At 30.8% G+C, this 25,932-nt stretch overlaps 2 protein-coding genes across 2 annotated transcripts; both read right to left on the bottom strand.

Moving 5' to 3' along the window:
• Positions 1–435: 435 nt before the first annotated feature.
• On the bottom strand, positions 436–1,765 carry LOC110667733 (vascular-related unknown protein 1). The gene is made up of 3 exons (XM_021828686.2): positions 1,160–1,765; positions 976–1,041; positions 436–829 (listed from the first exon to the last, which is right to left on the bottom strand). The coding sequence occupies exons 1-3, from the start codon at positions 1,511–1,513 to the stop codon at positions 668–670; spliced, it is 582 nt and encodes a 193-aa protein (XP_021684378.2). The 5' UTR covers positions 1,514–1,765; the 3' UTR covers positions 436–667.
• A 2,637-nt stretch (positions 1,766–4,402) lies between these two features.
• On the bottom strand, positions 4,403–4,819 carry LOC131181340 (secreted RxLR effector protein 161-like). The gene has a single exon (XM_058149379.1). The coding sequence runs from the start codon at positions 4,817–4,819 to the stop codon at positions 4,403–4,405; it is 417 nt and encodes a 138-aa protein (XP_058005362.1).
• Between the last annotated feature and the right edge of the window lie 21,113 nt (positions 4,820–25,932).

Genomic DNA, 25,932 nt, shown 5'->3' with positions numbered 1-25,932 from the left:
GTAAAAGTCTGGATTAACTTTTCTCATAAATCTAGTTAGCTATGCACTAATCAACTTCACTTCAGTCTACATACCTGCAAGAAATTACATACGGAGACGAGCACTCTGACTATGTGTATCTGAATTTCCATCACCATTCCCATTGAAGTTCAATTAATGCCAGTGGATTTATTATTACTATTATTATTATTATTATTATTATTATTATTATTATTATTATTATTATTATTATTATTATCCATAAGCAGTGGCATCAAATGTCGTCTGCCAAAGAGATTTTATTCCTAAAGTGCCCCAGTAATTGCATAAGCTTGGCTAGTTTCAGGCAACTATTGACCTTGGTTTTTGTATGGTTAATAATGTGTTCCTTCTTCTGAAATATATTATTTTATTTTTAAAGCTACCATGCAATGGAAAATGATATTGTTCACATGATTTGCCAAACGTTGTCTTATTCTCTTCTTTCGAGAATATATACACAAAAGCAGATTAAAGATCTGTTCTAGCTTTAGATTACAGATGAAGAGATTAAGATTGTTGTATTTCACATCATACATACGCATATATTTATATAGGATTTTCCCTTATAAATTCAGCCTGATAATTTTCTGCTGCAATGGATGAGAGAGATAGAGAGAGAGAGAGAGAAATCCTAATTAATAAGAGATTAACCAAGATAGTTCACTAACATGGACAAAGGAACCAAACACAGTCCTCTCTTCTTCAATTCTGTGCAGTCTTTATTCCCAGTACTACTGCAACTCATTTCACATCGTTCATCATCTGTCTCCACTACTCCCCCATAATGCTCTAAACCACCTTCTTTACCCTGAAAACAAGCAATAAAATAAAATAAAATCATCACAAGAATCTATTAATCAAATCTTTTTTATATTTTCTGACCAATTTGGGTTATTAGTTAAATTGGTACACTAGAACAATGAGAAAAGAATTATCAAAAGACATGAAATTTACCAGGGAACTATTAAAATGATCATTTGACTTCCTGGGATTCAAATCAGTCGGTAGGAAATCACTAACCTGATGATATAAATAAAGGGGAAAAAAAAAGTTCATCATCATCAGTCTTGGAATTTGATAGAATATAAGAAGGGGAAAGGAGAAAAGTGTGTAAATGGGTTTAAGGAATTTTTCAAACCTTGGGACTGTTAACAGGAGAACTAGCAGTGTCCTCCAGGGAATCATCATGATGAGAAAATTTTCTGGCTCTTGTTTTCTTGAAAGATAACTTGCTAGGGATATTCGGGGAGCCAGCGATGGAAGAGCAGGAGGCAAGAACATGGTTATAATTATGTTGCTGAGGTGACGATTTCCATACAGGAAAAGAAGCAGCATCAGAAACCATAGAAGAGCTACCAAAACCAGAACGGAAACTGTCCTCCTGATCTCTGTGGTTAGAGAAATCTTCAAAATAAGCTGTCCAACCACTACTCTCCTCCTGATCAGCTGCTGCTTTATTCATGGATGAATGGTTACTCATAGAGCCGTCCATCAAAATCTACAAGGACAAGATATAGGAAAACTTATACAACTAAATATAGCTGTAGGTTAGCGATGTTTCGGCAGGAACTAGATGCCTTTCTGAAGAAGGGATTTATAGCAGAGAGAGAGAGAGCGATGATGATGAATGATGATGATGATGATTAAATAATGGAAGAAAAGGGTAGGCATAACGTAGAATCTTGGTTTGCTAGGTGGGTCCACAGGAGTTGAGGAAGTTAAATTAGCAGTTGCTACATGAAACCAGGAATGAGAGAGAGAGAGAGAGAGAGAGAGAGAGAGAGAGAGAGAGAGAGAGAGAACGTGCAACGAATGAAAAAAAAAATGGCAGAAATAAGGGTACGGTTGACCTTTGGGGTTCAAATGGGTATTATGGCACACACAAACATCGGTGGCCATTTTCTTTGTCAGGACTTCCTTTCAACCAAAACACAGTTAATGTCTTAACGAGTCCATTAAAAGGAAATTAAACCCAAGAATATTATTATTACACCCATGCCTTATTAAAATAAGTAAATTTTTCTGTATATTTTATATTTTAAATTTATAATAAATGAGTATAAATTTTTATTTTTATTTTTTATATATTTTAAAAAATATAATTAATATAATTAAAATAATAAATTTTAAATTATTTCAAAATATTTCTATGATTAAAGTTAAATAATTCATATTATTAAACTATTTTTTAAATTAAAAGATTTTACTTTTTAAGTATATATTAAATAGGATATATTAATAAATAAATAAATTACTATTTTTAAATAAAAAGTGACTTATGATTTAGGATAGATAGAAAAAGAAATTAAGGTTATGAAAAATATTTTTTTATATTTTTCTGGTGTTTAGACACTAGAAAATGAATAAATAGAAAATAATTTCCTAATAAAAAAATTAAATAATTTTTGAGAAAAATGACTTCAATAATCTTCTTAAAATATGAAAATATTTATATGTGTATGATATAAAACTTATTATTTATATTACATTATAATTAAATAATAAAAATATTTTTATATAAAATATTTTTTAAAAATTATTTTTTATACATAAATTATTTTTTATAAAACAAAGAAATTAACTCAATCATCATTAAGAGATGGGAGGAGTATATATTTATAGTTTAGCAAGCAAGAGTGATGACTTATATTTCCTAAACTTGTTCAATACATTGGGTCAATGCCAATTCTTGAAGTTTGCTCTTGGGATTGTCCAGCCCAAATTGGCCTTTGTAGAATGGGCTTTTTCTCAAGCAGATGTTTGAGAACAATATGTGCTATATGCGCTAAATAATATGCCTCATTAGTCATTACACAATCACATTTTTGTTGCTGCATTTTATGACATTTTTTGTTCTATGCACTTGTTTGGAAGAAGTCAATCATACATACATACATACATATATAAAATTAACAGGTTTTTAAGTAAATTTTTTAATTAACAGTTAAAAAATAGCCAAAAATTAAAAATGCATATAAAATTTTAGAAAATACCCTTTATTAACAATTTTTCTTCAAATTTTTTAAATTATTCTCAAGAAAATAAAAAAATATTTGAAAAATGTATTTTTAAATAAGTTTTTCATAAAACTTTATTTGTTAATGAGAGGTATTTTTAAAATTTTACATAGATTTTAAATCTTTGTTTAATGAAAAATTAAATGAAAGGACTGAATGGACCAATAAATCAAATATTATGTAGTAATTATTTTAATTTTAAATAATAAAAATTTAAAAATAATTACAGCATAATTTTAGACACCCTAACAAATTTGTAACCAGATTTTGATATGGTTTTGCTAGAAATAAATTAAATCATTATAGATTACATTATTAGAGAATATGTGTATTTGGAAATACGTTTGTATCTATAATTTTCTGTGAACAATCAAGAACGGAAGTGAAAAGGTAGGTTCACAAATCTCAATATCCACAGTATTCAAATTCTATATGAATTCTATCTGATATTAAATGGAGTTATCAGAATATATATATATATATATATATATATGACTGAGAGTTGTGGCCTCTTTTTTAGTGGGCTTATGGACAGCCTGACCCATTACAGGCTTACCCAATCACATGACCCAATCCATTTAGATATTTTCAATTTTTAAACTTATTATTTGATATCATTATTTAATCTGTCAATGAGTCTAACAATTTATTATTGCTAATCTATATCCAGATACAAATAAATAATCCAACAATCTCTCATTTAGATAGCAGTAATCAATTTTTTAAACTAAAGGAACATATTATTAAAATAAAAACAATATCCAATAACAAGTAAGCAATTTAACCTATAAAAATCCAGTTAATGAAATGGCAAACAAAATAACATTGAATCCGATAGAGAAAACAATATTATATATATGTGCCAATAGAATATCAAAAAATAAAAACTGAATTTAATTGGAATATGTGACAAGATATGTCCAAAACAATGGTCTAAGCATCCCATACAAATGCTAACCCAAATGTAACATAAAACAGACTCCCACTAAACCAAAGCATCTTCAAAAGTTTTTACTACACCCATATGCGCAACATGCTTCTGAAAAAACACTAATGGGCAAAGCTTTGGTTAACAAATCCGCAATTATTCCATCCGTAGTAATATGTTCAATTTGAGTCTGTGATTCACGAATCTTCTCTCGAACAAACAGAAATTTGACATCAAAATGTTTAGTTCGACTAGAATTGTTGTGATTTTAAGAGAAGTAAATAGCAGGAGCATTGTCGCAATAAATGGTCAAGGGCCTTGAGATGCTGTCAATAACAAGCATACTAGAAATCAATTTCTTTAACCAAATAGCTTGAAAAGTGGCCTTATAACAAGCAACATACTCTGCTTCCATAGTGGAGGGAGCGGTAAGTGTTTATTTGACACTTTTCCAAGAAACAGCTTCTCCAAACATCATGAAGATATAACCAGAAGTAGATTTTCTATCATCTACACAGCCTGCAAAGTCAGAATCAGAGTACCCAATGACTTCCAGATTGTCAAATCTTTTGTAAGTCAACATATAATTCTTAGTACCCTTCAAATATCTCATAACTTTCTTTGCAGCTTTCCAGTGGCTCCATCCAGGATTACTCAAGTATCTACTAAGGGCACTAATAGCAAATGTTATATCAGGACGAGTGCATACTTGAGCATACATCAAGCTCCCAACTGCAGAACTATTTGGAATCTTTTCCATTTCAGTCCTTTCTTTGTCATCCTGAGGACACTGAGCTTTAGAGAGTTTCTCACTTGAAAGAATAGGTGCAATAGAAGATGAGCAAGTGTGCATATTAAATCTCTTAAGAACTCTATCAATATAAGTTCTTTGAGATAAACCCAATAGGCCTCAAGACTTATCACTGTGAATCTGAATACCCAGAACATATGTAGCCTTACTAAGATCTTTCGTGTCAAAATGACTAGAAAGCATGTATTTTGTCTCGTTTAAGAGATTGATGCTATTACTGACAAGAAGAATGTCATCAACATACAACACTAGAATAATGAAATGGCTCCCACTCATCTTCTGAAAGATGCATTGATCTGAAGCATTCTCCTCAAAACCAAGAGAAGCCAAAACTTGATCAAACTTTAGATACCATTGTCTAGAAGCCTGTTTCAACCTGTAAATGGATCTTTTCAACTTGCACACTAAGTGTTCTTTACTAGCTTCTATGAAACCATTTGGTTGAACCATATACACATCTTCATAAAAGTTTCCATTTAAGAAAGCTGTTTTAACATCTATCTGGTGGAGTTCTAAGTCATAATGAGTAACTAAAGCTATAACCACATGAAAGGCGTCTTTAATGGACACTGGGGAAAAAGTTTCTGTATTATCTATACATTCTCTCTGATTATAACCTTTTACTACTAGTCTGGCCTTATACCTTTCTATTTCTCTCTAGAAATGTGACCCAAACTTCTATGCCATAACATTGAAGAGTTCTTTTTAACTCTTTGACGTTTGTGCCCAATAACAACATTGATAGGAACATCAACAGATTGAAAAGGAACTGAATTTAAATCCAGCATGTATAAACCATTGCATAAAATAGCGGAACCAACAATATCAGATTTAAAATAAATAATAATTTTTTTTATTACCCTGAAGAAACACATAACCACACTTATCTAAAATAGGTGTTGGAATTAAATTTCTCCTTGAAGAAGGAACATAAACAGTATCATTTAATTCCAACACATGTCTAGAAGATAAATTCAAAGAAACAATCCCTATGAGTTCTACTATTGCAACTCCATTTACTCCTAAAATAGTCTTTTCCTTTTCACTTGGCTTTCTCACGTTTTTGAACCCCTTCCTTCTCATGCTTCTTCTTAAGCTTAAAACAGTCCTCTAACTTATGGCCAAGCTTCTTGCAATAGTTGCACTTGCCTTTGAAGGGCTTCTTCTTAACTGTTAAATTATGATCATGCTTACCACCATTCTTGTTCTCAAATTTAGCTTTAGGCTTCTTGTCCTTTTGAAATTTCTCATTAGTCTTGCTACTAGACCCTTTAAAAACATGATTAACAGAAGGAGTATTCCCTTTCCTCATAGATTCCTCTTCTTGGTACACAATGGCTATCAACTGATCAACTGTCCACTCCCCTTGTTAGGAGTTGTAAGAAGTCTTGAAAATTTTGAATTAGGGTGGAAGACATTCAAGAATGTGCCATACCAGAAAACTTTCTCCCAAATCAAGATCAAAAGACTTGAGCTTGTTTAAATAACTTGTAAGTGTCATGATGTGTTCTCGTACACCATTGGCACCATCATATTGGGTGTGCTCTAGCAAAGAAAGATAATGACTCTTCTGAGTCTTGTCATACTTTTTAAACTTTTCAACAATAGTCTGCAAAAATTCCTTACCAGTTTCCTTATCAGGAATACCTTGTCTTATGGACTTATCTATATTATACTTCATCACCATTAAGTAAACCCTATTAGAATTTTGCCACTTTTCATGATAAGTCTTTTCAGCAACAATGAATTCATTAGTAAGTTCAGTAGGTGCATCAACCCTTAAGGCTAAATCCAGTTGGGCTATTGCTAGGTACATGCTTAGAGACTTTTTCCAATCATCAAAATTGGAGCCATTCAGAGTTTTCACGGCAGATAATTGTATAGAAACAGTAGCTAGAATGGAACAACAGAGGAAACGTGAATTATGTATATAACATAATCACAAAACTAAAGTTTCCTTTCAGATCTAGCTAAGAAAGCAATTATGTACAAAACTATTATTTATTATAATCCCGCCTAAGGGTCCCGGATTACAATAAAATCAAGAAAACTCATTGAACTCATCAATATATATATATATATGTAAATCAACATCTTTAACACTTTTATACCGATAGTGTATTAAAAAATATTAAAGACAATCAAAAAATAGCATTACAATCAACAATAACATATTGTATCAATAGTGTTATACCGATGGGCATATCCACTATTAATATAATCAAAATAACTCCTGAAATCCATGGAATAAATTTTAACCAAATTAACAGAACAATTTTATGACTAGTCCCACGATAGGTGAGCTCATAATCACAAAATTGTTTACCATAATCAGAATTTTCATGGACACCATGTTATGAACATAGTAACTATTAATAAACACATAATACTATCATAATTAATAAACACATAACCAAACAGAATTGTAAATATTTTATGCTCTTGACTTTTTATTAAATTAATTACATATGACAGTATGCATGTTTCATATGGGTTACGAAATTCAATCATATTCAATCATAAATCACTATACGAATATATTATGTGCTATTTCGAAAACTAACATTTAACCATGTGAATTTTGAAATTCAATATGTATATATATATTGTATATATATATATATATATAGTTTGGCGACCATTGCATTGAACATAATTAAATCATTATAGATTACATGATTAGAGAATATGTGTACCTGAAAATACGTTTGTATCCATGATTTTTTGTAAACAATTAAGAACGGAAGTGAAAGAGTAGGTTCATAACTCCCAATATCCACAGTATTCAAATTCTATCCGATATTAAATGGGGTTATCAGAATATATATATATATATATATATATATATATAGGACTAAGAGTTGGGGCCTCTTCCTTAGTGGGCTTATGGATAGCCTAACCCATTATAGGCTTGCTCAATCACATGACCCAATCCATTTAGATATTTTCAATTATTAAACTTATTATTTGATATCATTATTTAATCTATCAATGAGCCTAACAATTGATTATTGTTAATCCACATTCAGATACTAATAAATAATCGAACAGGTTTATGTTATTTGATGTGATAGTTTTTGAATGTAGGATAAGTAATATGGTTGCAGTGTTATTAAATCCAATCGGATATTGACTCGATAAAGGTATCAGTGAATAAGTCAGCGATTTAATCAATAAATTATTAAAATTAATTAAATATATATAAATTAATTATAAATTAATTAAATATAACATTTACCAATATAAATAAATAAATATGATCAATTAAATTTTAATTAGTTAAAATAAAACTTTAACATTTATTAAGTTATATTTAATAAATTTTAATAGCATTTTTAAATTTTATATAGAAGTATTTAAGCAATATAATATATAAAACTTTTAAAAAATTTATAATTCTCTTTTTAATATTTCATAAATATTATATATATATATATATATATATATATATATATATATATATATATAAAGAAAAACACATAACTATAACTATCAAGTTAACTCAATTGATTTTGATTTTAAAAACTTTTTGTGAAGTTTTGAGTTCAATTCTCTGTACCAACACTCTAAAAAAATATCTATTGAATAATTGAATTAGCCAAATCAATTAGGTCACACCAATTCACTGGTTCAACTGGTGAGTTATGCTGGATAATTTTCTTGTCTGATTCAATTATAAAATCCAGACCAATTTGAAGATCGATTTACCAATTAACTAGTTCAACTAACTAGTTCAGACCAGATTTAATAACTATGTATATTTGATAAAAATGAGAGCTTGCCAAACTAAGTGCACTGCAAATATATTCAATCCTTGCTAACCTGATTTGGTTCAATAGTTAAATGCATATCACTCAAGTTTGAATCCTCCTCCCCCAATCTCCCTACCAAAAAAAGTCTAATCCCCTTCATAAACTTTTGTTTTAGGAAGCTTTCATAATTTGATTAGATTGATTTATATCAAAAGCATGCAAGATCAGTCTGCTTTTACATGCCATTTTCTGCACCTTTGGTCAGAAAATTAAAGTTATAGTTGGCAATTTACCCATGTCATCTAGCTACACATGAACCACTAGTTCCTAAGAAACAAAATGAGGGGAAAAAATTAATTATATGTTCAGTTGGATTGAATAAGCATTTTACACCTATTCATATTCTTAATCTGATGCTACATTTTTTTAATTAAATAATTAAGTTGATGTTCATATCTTAATTTTATTAAAAATTATATTTTTATTAATTATGACTTTATACTGGAAGAATAAATTAAAATTAAATTATAATAGATTTTCTTTTTGGATCTGCCCAATATAGTTAGGAATGTATAAATAATTTCTTAATTTTTAATCATATAAAATTTTAAGAATAATTTTTTATAATCATGTAAAGATTGAAGATGAGTCCCTTACTATGTGTTTATAGCAACCAGTAGCCATTTATATAGCACTGTCTTTGAACATAGTGTAAAATATGCCATAACCTGAGTTTTGATAATTACTGATGTTTCATAGTGTTGACTTAGTAACAAAAGAAGAAAAATCATGAATCTATGAAAGTGATTGATTGTAATGGAGGCTATTATAATTTATTATTCATTCCCAAAGAATAATAATAAAAAAAGTCAAACTTCTGATATTATTTCTGCATATTTTCAACAAATTTCACCTCAGCATTTTCATCTATATGGCAAAGTCTTAGCTAAATCTTATCAAATATAAATGCATGTGCATTTTTATCACATAGGCCCTAATTCAAATCCCCTATTATTGATAGCCTTCTTCATTTTGTTAAGACATTGTAATTTAATTAATGATTGAGATATAAATAGCTAGGGTAAATTTGCAAAGTCAATATATATATATATATATATATATATATATATATATATATATATATATATATATATAAGAATTTAATTTAGTTATTTTTTATTTGATTAATTTTTGTATTTAAAGATATAATTGTTAGAATTTAATTATTTTAACTTTAAAAAATTGACTAAAAAAAATGAAATCATGTGAAAGTGAAAAAATGATAAAATTTTTCAAAAAAATTTAAAAAGTTTTAAATACCTCTAACTAAATTATACTTATTTATTTATAAGAATTAAAAAAGAAAAAGTAAACTTTTTTTTTCAAATAATAGAATTTATTATTGAAAATATTATAAAAAATTATTTTAAATATAATAATTTAAAATTATTTGAATGAAATTGTATTAAATAAATTGAATTAAATTCTTATATGATAATTATTCCGAGCGGGTGATATAAACAAAGTAATTTTTTATTGAATTTCTCGTAAATAAGTCTAAATAAACACTACTTTTCTGTTTTTAGTCAATAGTCAACTAAATTTAAAAACTTTTCAAAAAAGGAAAAAAAAAAGTGATTACATGGTGGATCGCATTTCAATTTTGTGCATTTAGTTGGTGCGATGATTGCATGTAAATTGCTTTCTCCGTTCGCCCAAATATCAGCAGTTCCATTTGCCACCTTTGTCTGCCACTAATCTTCATTCGGAAGAAAATTCACGGAATTTAGGCTTCATTTATTCTATGAATTTTTCATGAAAAACTATTTTTTTTAGAAATATTATTCTTTGTTTGGTTATAATGTTAGATTAATAATATTTATTTATTTATGTGTGTATAAATATTTTACATTGTAATAAAATTATCAAAGTCTAAAAAATGAAAACAACTTTTAATTTTGAAAAGAGAAAGTTATTTTCCTTAAAAATAATTTAATTTTCCCTTTTACTAATTAAATATTTGCCGTTAACCTATTTTCCTAAGTGTCCTAAACTTTAGAAGATGTAAAAATATTTTCCAAGAAAGTATTTTTTAGGAAATAAATGAAGCCTATATATAAATATAGTCTAACTTATTTTATATGTGGATTATACTTATGTATTTATATCTTAAATTAATAATAGACTGAGTCTAAATAAAAGTTTCTTTATTCATACAATCAAATTTTATTTTGGATAGTTTAAACACAATGAAAGGGGCTTGCAAATTTTAGAAAACAAAGCCTTATAATAACTTTAACAATCAAACAATATCTGTGAAATGGCAAGGAGAAACAAGAATGCTAGATGTGTGACACCTATCCTTAACCTGTAGAGATAGATGCGACTTGGGAAACTGATGGAGTTTCTCCCAAAACCTGACTAATTGAACAAAGTAAACCTATTAAAAACACATGAATATAACCAATAAATGTTTGGTGCAATGGTAAGGCTCACTGCGCTCCTAAGGGGAAAACTCAGGTTTGATCATTAAAGAAAGTATTGTTGGGAGGGGTAGCCATAAATTCTGAAGGGATTAGTCTTATGTCAACTTTAAAATGAACATAGTGGGATACCTTGGTAAATCGAAGAAAACACATGAATATATATAGAATGTGGCTCATTGCCAACCAAGCATATCTAAAACCTGTTTACACATTATCCTCTCCATGAGAATCAAAAGGATAATTAGGATTATAATCCAAGCTCTAGGGCCTATTCGGCAACAGCTTTTAAGGTAGCATTTAATGTTTCGATCAGAGTCAAAATACTACTTCTCTTATTTATACTGTTCAGTGATATAGTATTTCTACTAGTATTTAGAGATTGAGGAAGTGGTTCATGAAAAGCTACCCTCCTAACTTTTAGAGATTGAAGGAGCATTTTGACTAGGATCCACAATATTTTATTATTATTTTTATATTTAACAGCTAATCCAACAACTATTTTTACCAAAAACTTCTATTTTAACAGCTATATAAATAACTAACTACTAACAGCTAATATCTAATAACTAAAAGTTAGTAAAACAGTTGACAGTTACTAAAATAGCTAATAGCTATTAAAATAGTTAATATTTCCAAACAGGGCCCTAGTAATTAAATTTTACACCCATCTATATATATGACATCCAAAAAGAATTACAAAATCATAAGCGAGAATATGTTGGCCCGAGCTCCACTAAATTCTAAAAGCGAAGAAGTGGAAGAAAAGACAATAGCCTACTGAAACTTTGCTAGAACTAGTAAAGCAAAAAGTATCTAAAATGTAAAACCAAAAAAGTAGGTATTAACTCAATGAGTGAATAAATAACTAACAAGTGGAAACAAATAACAGCTGGGTACAAAGTACCACATAATACAAAAGTAAAATTTATTGGAGAATTAAATAAATATCATCCACGTAAAACACAATTTAAAATTCAAATCATTTGTTATAATTCATAAAAATATCATTTTAATATTTAATCATTCTCATCCCTTATGCATTCAAACATGTATAATGTTGATCTCCTCACATCTTGGGTGCTAATGATTTCTGCAACCTAATAGCAAATATCCTCGTATCCCATTCAATGGGAGTAACATTCTTGCATCCCATTAAGTGGGAGCAAATATCCTTGCATCCAAATATAATGAGAGTAATTAATTGATCATACGCATGTGCAAAGCTATCCCCCAAAAAGGCAAAGCACCTGATATATGCCTCAAAGGTTTAATGCATTCCAAACATTATTCCAAAGACAATATAGACAATTAAAAAAAAAAAGACACAATGACCCATTGTCGATCCCCAATACATAAAAGAGTGCATTCATTTCATTTGCTCAGTTGTGCTAAAATCAAATCTCATTTCCATAAATAAATCACAACATACTATTACCTATTCCATTTTCTATAAAAACACATGCGCGCGCGTGCGCACATATATACACTATTTTTCCATATATTTCATTTTAAGATTTCCCTTTTTTTTTCTTATTCCTTTAAAAATTTATAGCTACAAATTTGGCTTTCCCCCAAATCCTCCCTTGTATAATCCAAATCACAATTTTTGTTATAGCATATTTGTATTTTCACATTTATACCATCTCAATTCCTTTATTCTTCAAAGAAAGAAACAAACACTAAAAATTGCTCAACCACATCATTTTTTTTTTCAAAAGAACAAAAAGGACCTAAAAGAACTATTCAAGCAATTATTAAAAAAAAAGTCACAATATGGAGTAACAAAACAAGAAAAAAAAAAAATTCAAACTTAATAATCATTACATAAAGAACCGTAGAGCAATTGAGATGCCTACTATTCATTAGCAAGTTAAATTCAGTGTTGTGTGTGATGGAGGCTTTGGAAATGCTCAACAACAATTGGAAAATGTAAGAGAAGGCTTGAAAACTTTTATCAAAGTTGAAGGAATTACTGGCAATAATTAAGAGACAATCACTATCCCTCTTTTTTTGTTCATTTGTGTAGCTACTAAGAGAAGAAATGAGTGGTTGTATTCTAATTTGGTGAGAAGCAGCCATTAGAGGTGAAAAAAAGGCTAGGATGAATGGTTGGAGGTACCAAGATAGAAAATAACAATGGCTATTCTCTCTCTTCCTTCAATTGTGACACATCAATTAGTCTTGAAGAGGGAAAAATAGTGAGTGGAGCTTGTCATAAGGAGGGGTTATTATTAAAAGGCCGATGAAGAAGTAATTTGTTTAGAGAAAGGAAGGAATTTTGAATGTTACTCTAATTGTTTTTTTTTTCTTGAGTGAAGAAACCCCAATGCCCTATTATTTATGGCCCCTTTTTTCTTTTTTTTTTTTTTTCCTAAAATACCCTCCATTTTACTTAAAAACCCAAGCATGAAAATTCTCCATATCATAAGAAATTTCGTCTACGAATTTATGCCTACTATCCATATTATAGTCATTGTTATAGTTTATCCCTAACTTCTACTTCCTTTATTAATACCATGGAAAACTTCACACATGTTACAACTAACCTCTCAAATTAGGGTTTCTTAATTGAAGTTTCTCTACATCATGCAAGTTAAAAGAGGATGTAGGTCAAAATGATATTATAATAAAGAAGATACATGCGTACCAATATAGGCTATAGGTGTGGGACCCTTGAGCCTGGTTTAGCATCATCTTCCCATAACACTATCACGATGTTAGGATATTAATGCCACAAAGGCAGATGAAATGAGTCGCCACCTGGGTAATAATCGGGATAAATTCTTAAGAAGGGATATAGGTGACAACTTACCCCTTGCAGAGATCTATTACCTTTCTTTTACCATGACCCAAATGGCCTAAGTTTGGGATAGTGGCTGCGAGAGAGAGAAGGTGTTAGGCACCATTTCTGCCTGGACTTATCTTAGAATAAGAGCCAACCTCTACTATTTATTCCTAAAGATTTTCTTACTATTTCTTTTATTAAATTCCCTAATTAGATATTTATGCAAGTTTAAGGCTGCACGCACATTTAAATTCAACCACTCAAAATAACAAGTACATGCGCATAGAAAATCCTATCATGTGATGTTTCTAAGTTAAAAGAATTATCTTATTTACCATCTTACATAACATGTATATTTTACTAAGTTAATTACATGCCAATTCATTTTTCAAGTTATACATAGCATATAAAAGAAAAAGTCATCGGCATTTTCAATCTAAAGTGCATACATAAGAGGAAGAGGATGGCCCTAATCATGTCAATGTTCTAGGCTATAAACTTATGCCCATTAATTACCATGTTCACCTATATGCATCTTTATTAAGTTTAATTATATGTCCAAGGTCCATTTGAAAACATAAAAAATAATCAAAATAAAATTAAGTCCAAGGTCCATTTGAAAACATTAAAAATAATCAAAATAAAATTAAGTCCAAGGTCCATTTGACAACATTAAAAACAATCAAAATAAAATGAGGTGAAATAGCTATGGAACAAGCAGATACTGCTGGTGAAAATACTATGGAACCATCATTTAGGCCAAGAAACTACTTGGGAACGAGAGGAGGATATGAGGAGATAGCACCCATAGCTGTTTAGAGACTGATACCAGGTAAAATTTTGAGACGAAATTTATTTTAAGGGGGAGAGAATTGTAACACCCCTATTTGTATAGCCTAGTATATTTCACTATTCCGGTAACCGGTGTCGGTTCAGATAATTAAGGGGATTAGAACCACACTTAAGACAACTAGATAAGCCCTGAACACAATATAATTAGTAATTATTAATTAGTTAAATATAAATAAGAAAAACTTAACACAAGAAGTTAAATGAGCCGAGATTCACAGCGATGGATAACCTTCTCGGGCAGGATTGCGAAGTCTATTTAAACTTAAATTTCGAATCGTAAAATGTGATGCTGCGTGGAAAAGAGAAAATCACGAAAACGAATTGTTAAACTGGTCAAATAATTAGGTCAGGGATCCAAAAGAAATATTGAATTATTTGCAAATCGGGTTGAACCGGCGAGGGGCAATTTGGTCAATTAACCTCAAGAGCTGACTCCTAACCTAAATGTCAAATAAAATCAAAGAAAAGAAAATTTCAGAATCGGAAATTAAATTAAAGAACTAATAAAAAAATAAATAGCAAAAAAAAAAGAAAAAGGAAAAGTAAAGAGTGATGATATCATTCATGACATCATGCATGATGCAATAAACATAATAATAATAAAAAAAATTAAATTTGGATTAATTTGTGGTCTTCCATAAAGGATTAATTTTTAAAAGAAAGAAAAAAAAAGTCATCTTCTACAAATGCCGTTCCATCTCTTCTCTCTCAACTCTCTCACTTTTCTTATCTTCCTCCATTGAAGCTTATTAAAAAGCTTCTTAAACCCAAAAATTGAGCCATAAAATTTATAGATTTCTTGGTTAAAACTTTTAGTTGAGTCTTGTTAAGAAGATTGAAGAGAGAAAAATTGAAGAAAACATGAAGAATCAAGGAGTTAGGAAGCTCCATTTGAGGTAAGCTCCCTTGCTTAACTTTGGTTTAGTTATAAGTATAGAAGTAAGATTTAAATGGTAGAATTACATGAAAATATGAAAAGAAGCATGCCTATCTAGAATCCTATGAATTTTGGCCAGCAGTAGATTAATATTGTAATGGGTGTTTTGATGCAAATAATGAAGTGGTTAAGTGTAAATGAATGTATGAGTATTAAATATGCATTTAGAATTCAACAAATGTAACAAATTGGTGAATTAGGGTTGGACCTAGGGTTTTGGAAGCCAAAAATTGGAGAATTGGTTAAATGGTGTGTTTGACTTAGTTTGAGCTGAAAAATGGCCATTTGTGACCAATTGGGATATGTTGGAAGTGTTAGAATTGAATGGAAATTCGGATTGCTTAGGGCCATTATGAAGGCAGCAGGACCAAGGTCCCTTTCAGGGACAAAAACTAAAAATTTACTAACCCAATTGATGTGAGACCAATTGGAAATGAAACTAGACACAAAATGACACATTTTTCATTCTAGAATCATGCCCAAAAAGTGACATAGCATAGTGAAAAATTTGGCCAAATCCGAATGTGAGTATCTGCCCTGTACAAAAATGACAAAATGAATAGTGTTTATTCATTTGGCCATAACTTGGGCTAGGTGTAACACCCTCACTGTAGCAATTATGTACATTCTACTGTTTCGGTGACTGGTGTCGGTCCGGACAGCTAGAACGTCTGGAAAAATAATTAGACTAGAGTGAGGAGTCATAAATAACACAAATATTAATAAGAAAAATTTAGGAAAAATTTTAGAAATAAAATACAACCAAGTTAAATGAGCTGGTGCCCTAGCGATGGGTAACCCAGTGGGAAGTTGTGGTTCTCGCAACTAGGAGCCCTAGACCCGGGAGAAAATTCATAAAATAATTTTTGAGACTCCAGAGAAGAGTCATTGAGGTTTCTATGACATTATAATGCCAAGAAAAGGTTTAGAAAAAATTTTCATTCGGTACAGACAATTTTAGTCTGTTAAGCCAAACGAAGGGCATTTTGGTCATTTCGTCTTTAGAGATGATTTTTGACCGACTTGTACAGTTAAGTAAATAATTATTATGATCTAAAATATGAATAAATATTGCTAAAAATTGAATTGGAAATGAGTAGAAAAGAAAAGGAAAGAAAAATGAAAGAAATTAGAAATTATGACATCATATGATGTCATTAAACACTCTCCACCCAATCACAAATTGACAAGCCTCTTAAAAGGGATAAAAACTAAATAAAAAAAGTGACAAAATGAAAAACCAATCTGCACTTGTCTTCCCCAATCACCCATAACAAAGGAAAAAAGAGAGAAAGAGAAGAAAGAAACCACCATTAAAGCTCCACCAAGCTTGAATTCACCCACCATTTCACCTTAAAAACCCTAGATCACTTCAATAAAAATTGATCCCACACCTTGAGGAAGATAGTAGCAGCCAAGAAGTGAAAGGAAATTGAAGTTTAGGCAATGGCAAGTTGGACACAAGTGAGGTTAGTGCCATATCTCTCCATTTTTTTTCTTTAAACTTGAAGTTAGGTATATGGATTTAGTTAGAAATTCATGAAATTAAAAGAACATATCCATGTATGGACCAATTAAAATTTTTGGGAGCCTTAGTGATGGAAGTGTTGATGAGTTTTAAATGAATTTAAGTTGTATATGGGTTGTCTTGAATATGAGTATGAGACCTAAACATCATTAAGTATGTTGAATTGATGTATGTGCATGAATGGATATTTGAAAATTTGGGTTTTGAGCTATATTAGGGTTTGGCCATATTGATGGTAAATGGAAGTTCTAATGGTCAATTAGTGACCATTTGATGAATTTTGACCTTAAATTGGAGACCATTGTGGTATTGGAATTGAAATGGTATGCTGCCTTGAGTGGCCCTGCAGGTCTGGATGTGATTCCAGCATGTTTGGGCAGCTATAAATGGAGTTGTATAGGTTCAATTGGTACAAGACCAATTGGACATGAAACTAGACACATAATAGCACAACTTTGGTGAAGAAACCATGCCTAGAAGACCAAACCAAGTGGACCAAAAGTTTGCCCTAATCCGGGTGACCTGCAGTCTACCTGGGCAAAATGATCAAATGAACAGTGTTTGGTCATTTGGCCATAACTCAATGTAGAAAGGTCCAATTGACCTAAACTTTTACCAGAAACAAGCTGAGATATAGACCAACAACTTTCATGAAGAACACAAATCCAAATTCTGATCATAACCTAGTCAAATTGCCAACCAAACTTAGGTCACCAAATCTGGCAGAACCTAATTGCCCAGAAAATCTAGGTACAGGTCACTCCGGCCAGTTATGGTAAAATGACCATAACTTGAGGTACAAAACTGGAGTGATTCAAAAAAAGAAATTCAACTAGACAAAATAGGAACAACTTTCATGTTGATCATTTTGCCAAATTCCCACTGCAAAAATGACCAATGAAAACTGAAAATTCAGCCCAATTAACATTAAGCTTGGAAATGGTATTGGCAACCAATACCAACAAATTTTGAACGCAAAATGTGATATCTTGGAGAACTTAGGTTCAATAAATTTATTATGTATTAAAAAGTCAACAATTTGAGTGAATAGTAATGTGAATAGTAATAAAAAGACACAAAGTATAATAACTAAATTGGTAGAGGAAATTAAGGTATGAAATTTGGAATCCATGAAACATTCATGGATTACTTGGAATAGGAATAGTAATTCACCTAAATGGCTTAATGAACATTTAAGTTATGTGAGTATATAGTTAAGATTTATTTTCATTACTAGTAGGTCTAATAAAACATAAGTAATACCACTTGAATATGAAATGACATTAACCTAGATGGATTGTTGAGTATAAATGGGATGAGGTTTACATTAGGATTTATGTTTCCATTACAAATAAGATAATAACACCTTGTATGAGTTATGAATTCATATAAATATTGTAATAAATAAATGAATCACAAAAATATGAATGAAATATTAGTTCTCTTTATAAGAGAAAGGAAGAATGTTTTGAGTACAATGGTATATGAACACCATTGTTGTGAATTGTGATCAATATGAATGATTTAAGGAATGTATGAATATTATGATGAATGTATAAATTATGAAATTTATCATGAAATAATAAAGTCATAAAACACAATATATTAATATTTAATGGTATTATGTGCCCTTGTATTGCCTAGACATGTGCGTTAGATTGGATAGTTTGGCATGCCAATAGGGTATTGTTTTAGCAGTACTGCAAAAGGCTTTATGCCTGTATTCATGGCTTTATGCCCGTATTCATGGCTTTATGCCCGCATTCATGGCTTTATGCCTGTATTCATGGCTTTTATGCCCGATTATGTGTTATTATGGCTTTTTAGCCATACTGACTGCATACGTGGTTGACGTTTCGCGTCCCATGGTATGACGGCAAGCACCGCAGTGTCCAGTGCCAACGACCCGTTATCCAGTTTAGTCAGCCTGTCATAATTACTTGGGCAGTGAAATTTATTGAGATAAGTTAAGAATATTAGCAATTAAAAATATTAGAAATTAAATAAAATAAATAAGTAAGATGACCTAAAATAAATGAGAATAGTTATTTATTAGAAAGAATCGAAATGAACTGGACAGATATTAAAATTTACTTATTATGAGATAATCTGAGACAACCTAGCAAGTATAGAGAAAATGCTAAAAGATTAGTAAAGAAAATTATAACATAAATAAATATTGCAAATGTGACTTATATAATAATATAAGTATAAATTTATTATTTTCAGATCATTTTTCTTTGTACATTATTACTGTACATTGACGAAATAAACACTTTCAAAAAAGACTAAATTAGGATAAAACATATTAAATTTTAGAAACTGCATGTGAAGTATAAATAAATCTTAATTATTTGAATTATGTTTTATTTCTATCTTTATTTGTATATTATTTTCTTGTTATATTATTGCACCACTAAGCAGCAATGCTTAGTGCGATGGAATTGTTTCCTTCGCGCAGGTGCTGAAGCTAGAATCCAATGGACGTTTGACTGAGAATTTTGGGAGTTTTGATCTGCAGAAGTATCTAAAGTATTCAAGGTTGTCACCTCCTTAGCAATGCATGTAGATAGGGCCCATATAGATCATATTTTATATTTTGTATAAAATGCTTAGATATTGTATTGTAATGTATATTATGAACAGGTAATTAATAGGAATGCGATGTAAATTAATTAATTAGCTTTTTCATATGTAATTAATTTATATATCATGTAAATTATGAAATTTTGTAATTATTTTGTAAATTATGTAAATTAAGGAAATTTGAAAATGTTGCTTATGTAATTTGAGAATGTTTACATATGAATTGAGTATGAATGGAAATGTATGGAAATGATTATGAAATTGAAATGTATGGATAAGATTTGAAATATGAGAAAATTGTGAGAATGATTGATGAGATAATTATGATTAGCATGGATGATATTTTTATTTTAAAATATTATTGAATTTCAAACAGGTGAATATTGAAATACGCTAAACGATAATAAAATATGGGAAACTCCACTGGTTTCTCCATCAAAAAAATAATTGATATTAAATTAAATGAATTCAAAATTATTAAAAAAAATAAAGTAAGATAAGTTAGGGTGCTCCGACACCGATTGTAGCACGCCTTGCTCGGCTACATTGTAGTTGGGTGAGGGGTGTTACATTTATTGGTATCAGAGCACGGTTTAGGCATTCCTAGGCATAGATAGATAGAATAAGATTGTGTGCATAACATGCATTGTATTCATATGAGTTGAGGTGACACTAATGCAGATCTATTTTCTTGGTTATTTTAGGTTAAGGTATGGACTTAGAATCACAGAGGGCAGTAGAAGAAGAAGTAGTAAGCCGTATTCCGACTAGGAGTGATATTGGAAATCGGAGAGATCCTGATCCACTAGTGCAAGAGGTGCCTGTACAACCCAACATGCCTTGTTTAAGCAGATGACTGGATTCTTTCGACAGATGACTGGGCTTATTCCACCATTGTCTCAGCAGAAATCACCTCTAGAAAAAATTAAGAAGTATGGAGCTGTAGATTTCAATGGTAAAAAGGAAGACGATTCTTCAGCAGCTGAGTATTGGTTAGAAAGGACTGAAAGAGTCCTGCAGCAGCTGCATTGCACACCAGAATAGAGTTTGGAGTGTGCAGTTTCATTGTTACAAGAAGCTGCATATCGATGGTGGGATGTCGTAACCAAGGTAGTGCCACCAGCCGACGTAACTTGGGAATTCTTTCTGATAGAGTTCAGAAAAAAATATATTAGCTATGTTCATGAAGAGGAGTGGTGATTAGCAAAAAAGGAAATTTGGACAGTCTAGTAATAAGAGGCCGAGAGAACAGTTAAGTCAGACATTTGATCAAAGTAGGAGATCCAGACTCAGGCCTATACCTAGAAGAGATCAACCAGAAACACTGGTAGTGAGTGCGCCAAGACTAGCAAGAAAATGTGGCCATTGTAACAAGTGGCATAAAGGTGAATGTCGGGGATTGACTGGAGCCTGTTATAGATGTGGGCTCGTAGACCATCGTCTGAAAGATTGTCCTAAGAGGAATTTACCACGGACACAGACAGAGGTCGTGGAAGGACCAAGTACAATAGTAACACCACTTCCAAATGTCACCCAAGCCGGAGAGGAGCAAGAAGCCCCAGATGTGAATTTGAGGTAAAGTATTTCCTTTATGATATGCCTAAGTGTATAATGATAGATTCGAAAAGACTAAATAGTACCATATATATAAAAGAAGTAGACAGAGGGAGCAATAAAAAGGTAAAAGAACTATCTCAAAACCCAATACACCCAATAAATTTCGAGGACGAAATTTAAATTAGAGGGAAAGAATTGTAACACCCTCACTGTAGCAATTACGTATATTCTACTGTTCCGGTGACCGGTGTCGGTTCGGATAGCTAGAACCTGAAAAAATAATTAGACTAGAGTGAGGAGTCATAAATAACTCAAATATTAATAAGAAAAATTTAGGAAAAATTTTAGAAATAAAATACAACCAAGTTAAATGAGCCGGTGCCCTAGGGATGGGTAACCCAGTGGGAAGTTGCGGTTCTCGCAACTAGAAGCCCTAGACCCAGGAGAAAATTCATAAAATAATTTTTGAGACTCCAGAGAAGAGTCATTGAGGTTTCTATGACATTAGAATGCCAAGAAAAGGTTTAGAAAAATTTTTCAATCGGTACAGACAATTTTAGTCTGTTAAGCCAAACGGAGGGCATTTTGGTCATTTCATCTTCAGAGATGATTTTTGACTGACTTGTCCAGTTAAGTAAATAATTATTATGATCTAAAATATGAATAAATATTTCTAAAAATTGAATTGGAAATGAGTAGAAAAGAAAAGGAAAGAAAAATGAAAGAAATTAGGAATTATGACATCATATGATGTCATTAAACACTCTCCACCCAATCACAAATTGACAAGCCTCTTAAAAGGGATAAAAACTAAATAAAAAAAGTGACAAAATGATAAACCAATTTGCACTTGTCTTCCCCAATCACCCGTAACAAAGGAAAAAAGAGAGAAAGAGAAGAAAGAAACCACCATTAAAGCTCTACCAAGCTTGAATTCACCCACCATTTCACCTTAAAAACCCTAGATCACTTCAATAAAAATTAATCCCACACCTTGAGGAAGATAGTGGCAGCCAAGAAGTGAAAGGAAATTGAAGTTTAGGCAAGGGCAAGTTGGACACAAGTGAGGTTAGTGCCATATCTCTCCATTTTTTTTCTTTAAATTTGAAGTTAGGTATATGGATTTAGTTAGAAATTCATGAAATTAAAAGAACATATCCATGTATGGACCAATTAAAATTTTTGGCAGCCTTAGTGATGGAAGTGTTGATGAGTTTTGAATGAATTTAAGTTATATATGGGTGGTCTTGAACATGAGTATGAGACTTAAACATCATTAAGTATGTTGAATTGATGTATGTGCATGAATGGATATTTGAAAATTTGGGTTTTGAGCTATATTAGGGTTTGGCCATATTGATGGTAAATGGAAGTTCTAATGGTCAATTAGTGACCATTTGATGAATTTTGACCTTAAATTGGAGACCATTGTGGTATTGGAATTGAAATGGTATGCTGCCTTGAGTGGCCGTGCAGGTTTGGATGTGAGTCCAGCATGTTTGGGTAGCTATAAATGGAGTTGTATAGGTTCAATTGGTACAAGACCAATTGGACATGAAACTAGATACATAATAGCACAACTTTGGTGAAGAAACCATGCCTAGAAAACCAAACCAAGTGGACCAAAAGTTTGCCCTAATCCGGGTGACCTACAGTCTGACTAAATAAATAATATTTGGTCAGTTGGCCATAACTCAATGTAGAAAGGTCCAATTGACCTGAAATTTTACCAGCAACAAGCTGAGATATAGACCAACAACTTTCATGAAGAACACAAATCCAAATTCTGATCATAACCTAGTCAAATTGCCAACTAAACTTAGGTCACCAAATCTGGCAGAACCAAATTGCGCAGAAAATCTAGGTACAGGTCACTCCGGCCAGTTATGGTAAAATGACCATAACTTAAGCTACAAAACTCCAAATAGAGTGATTCAAAAAGCAAAATTCAACTAGAAAAAATAAGCAACAACTTTCATGTTGATCATTTTGCCAAATTCCCACTGTAAAAATGACCAATGGAATAGTAAAAACAAAGCATAAAAACTGAAAATTCTGCCCAATTAACATTAAGCTTGGAAATGGTATTGGCAACCAATACCAACAAATTTTGAATGCAAAATGTGGTATCTTGGAGAACTTAGGTTCAATAAATTTATTATGTATTAAAAAGTCAACAATTTAAGTGAATAGTAATGTGAGTAGTAATACAAAGACACAAAGTATAATAACTAAATTGGTAGAGGAAATTAAGGTTTGAAATTTGGAATCCATGAAACATTCATGGATTACTTGGAATAGGAATAATAATTCACCTAAATGGCTTAATGAACATTTAAGTTATGTGAGTATATAGTTAAGATTTATTTCCATTACTAGTAGGTTTAATAAAACATAAGTAATACCACTTGAATATGAAATGACATTAACCTAGATGGATTGTTGAGTATAAATGGGATGAGGTTTACATTAGGATTTATGTTTCCATTACAAATAAGATAATAACACCTTGTATGAGTTATGAATTGATATAAATATTGTAATGAATAAATGAATCACGAAAATATGAATGAAACATTAGTTCTCTTTATAAGAGAAAGGAAGAATATTTTGAGTACAATGGTATATGAACACCATTGTTGTGAATTGTGATCAATATGAATGATGTAAGGAATGTATGAATATTATAATGAATGTATAAATTATGAAATTTATCATGAAATAATAAAGTCATAAAACACAATATATTAATATTTAATGATATTATGTGCCCTTATATTGTCTAGACATGTGTGTCAGATTGGATAGTTTGGCATGCCAATAGGGTATTGTTTTAGCAGTACTGCAAAAGGCTTTATACCTGTATTCATAGCTTTATGCCCGTATTCATGGCTTTATGCCCGCATTCATGGCTTTATGCCTGTATTCATGGCTTTTATGCCCGATTATGTGTTATCATGGCTTTTTAGCCATACTGACTGCATACGTGGTTGACGTTCCCCGTCCCATGGTATGACGGCCCGAGGCACCGCAGTGTCCAGTGCCAACGACCCGTTATCCAGTTTAGTCAGCCTGTCATAGGTTACTTGGGCAGTGAAATTTATTGAGATAAGTTAAGAATATTAGCAATTAAAAATATTAGAAATTAAATAAAATAAATGAGTAAGATGACCTAAAATAAATGAGAATAGTTATTTATTAGAAAGAATCGAAATGAACTGGATAGATATTAAAATTTACTTATTATGAGATAATCTGAGACAACCTAACAAGTATAGAGAAAATGCTAAAAGATTAGCAAAGAAAATTATAACATAAATAAATATTGCAAATGTGACTTATATAATAATATAAGCATAAATTTATTATTTTCAGATTATTTTTCTTTGTACATTATTACTGTACATTGGTGAAATAAACACTTTCAAAGAAGACTAAATTAGGATAAAACATATTAAATTTTAGAAACCGCATGTGAAGTATAAGTAAATCTTAATTATTTGAATTATGTTTTATTTCTATCTTTATTTGTATATTATTTCCTTGTTATATTATTGCACCACTAAGTAGCAATGCTTAGCGCGATGGAATTGTTTCCTTCGCGCAGGTACTGAAGCTAGAATCCAGTGGACGTTTAATTGGGAATTTTGGGAGTTTTGATCTGTAGAAGTATCTGAAGTATTCAAGGTTGTCACCTCCTCAGTAATGCATGTAGATAGGGCCCATGTAGATCATATTTTATATTTTGTATAAAATGCTTAGATATTGTATTGTAATGTATATTATGAACAGGTAATTAATAGGAATGCAATGTAAATTAATTAATTAGCTTTTTCATATGTAATTAATTTATATATCATATAAATTATGAAATTTTGTAATTATTTTGTAAATTATGTAAATTAATGAAATTTGAAAATGTTGCTTATGTAATTTGAGAATGTTTACATATGAATTGAGTATGAATAGAAATGTATGAAAATGATTATGAAATTGAAATGTATGGATGAGGTTTGAAATATGAGAAAATTGTGAGAATGATTGATGAGATAATTATGATTAGCATGGATGACATTTTTATTTTAAAATATTGTTGAATTTCAAACAGGTGAATATTGAAATACGCCAAACGATAATAAAATAGGGGAAACTCCACTGGTTTCTCCATCAAAAAAATAATTGATATTAAATTAAATGAATTCAAAATTATTAAAAAGAAATAAAGTAAGATAAGTTAGGGTGCTCCGTCACCGATTGTAGCACGCCTTGCTCGGCTACACTGTAGTCGGGTAAGGGGTGTTACACTAGGCAGGTCTAAATGACCTGAAAGTTTACCAGTAGAAAGCTAAGATGTAGACCTAAAACTTTCATGAAGAACATAAATCCAAATTATGCCCTTAACTAAGTCATTTAGCCACCCAAAGTTGGTGACCTAAAACTGCCAGAACCCAGAAATTTGCCTAGAAATCTGGGTAAGTCCAATACGGCAGCCATGATTCAAATGGTTATAATTTGAGCTATAAAACTCCAAATGGAGTGATTCAAAAAGGAGAATAAAGTTAAGACAAAAAGGAACAATTTCTATGAAGAAAACTTAGCCAAATTCTAACAGTAAAATAACCAATGGAACAGTGCAATATAAGACACAAAAACTGAAAATTTACAAATTTGC

Source organism: Hevea brasiliensis, chromosome 7 (assembly GCF_030052815.1).
Source record: "Hevea brasiliensis isolate MT/VB/25A 57/8 chromosome 7, ASM3005281v1, whole genome shotgun sequence".
Taxonomy (NCBI): Eukaryota; Viridiplantae; Streptophyta; class Magnoliopsida; order Malpighiales; family Euphorbiaceae; genus Hevea; species Hevea brasiliensis.
Note: the sequence above shows the minus strand (reverse complement) of the source record. Positions and strands in the feature narration are given on the sequence as shown.

What these genes read in the sequence shown, in the direction of transcription:
- LOC110667733 (XM_021828686.2), bottom strand. Translation starts at nt 1,513, where the DNA reads ATGGACGGCTCTATGAGTAACCATTCATCCATGAATAAAGCAGCAGCT. An exon ending in CTCCTGTTAACAGTCCCAAG is followed by an intron (nt 1,042 to 1,159) that starts GTTTGAAAAATT and finishes TTATATCATCAG; the next exon opens with GTTAGTGATTTCCTACCGAC. An exon ending in ATCATTTTAATAGTTCCCTG is followed by an intron (nt 830 to 975) that starts GTAAATTTCATG and finishes GCTTGTTTTCAG; the next exon opens with GGTAAAGAAGGTGGTTTAGA.
- LOC131181340 (XM_058149379.1), bottom strand. Translation starts at nt 4,819, where the DNA reads ATGCACACTTGCTCATCTTCTATTGCACCTATTCTTTCAAGTGAGAAA.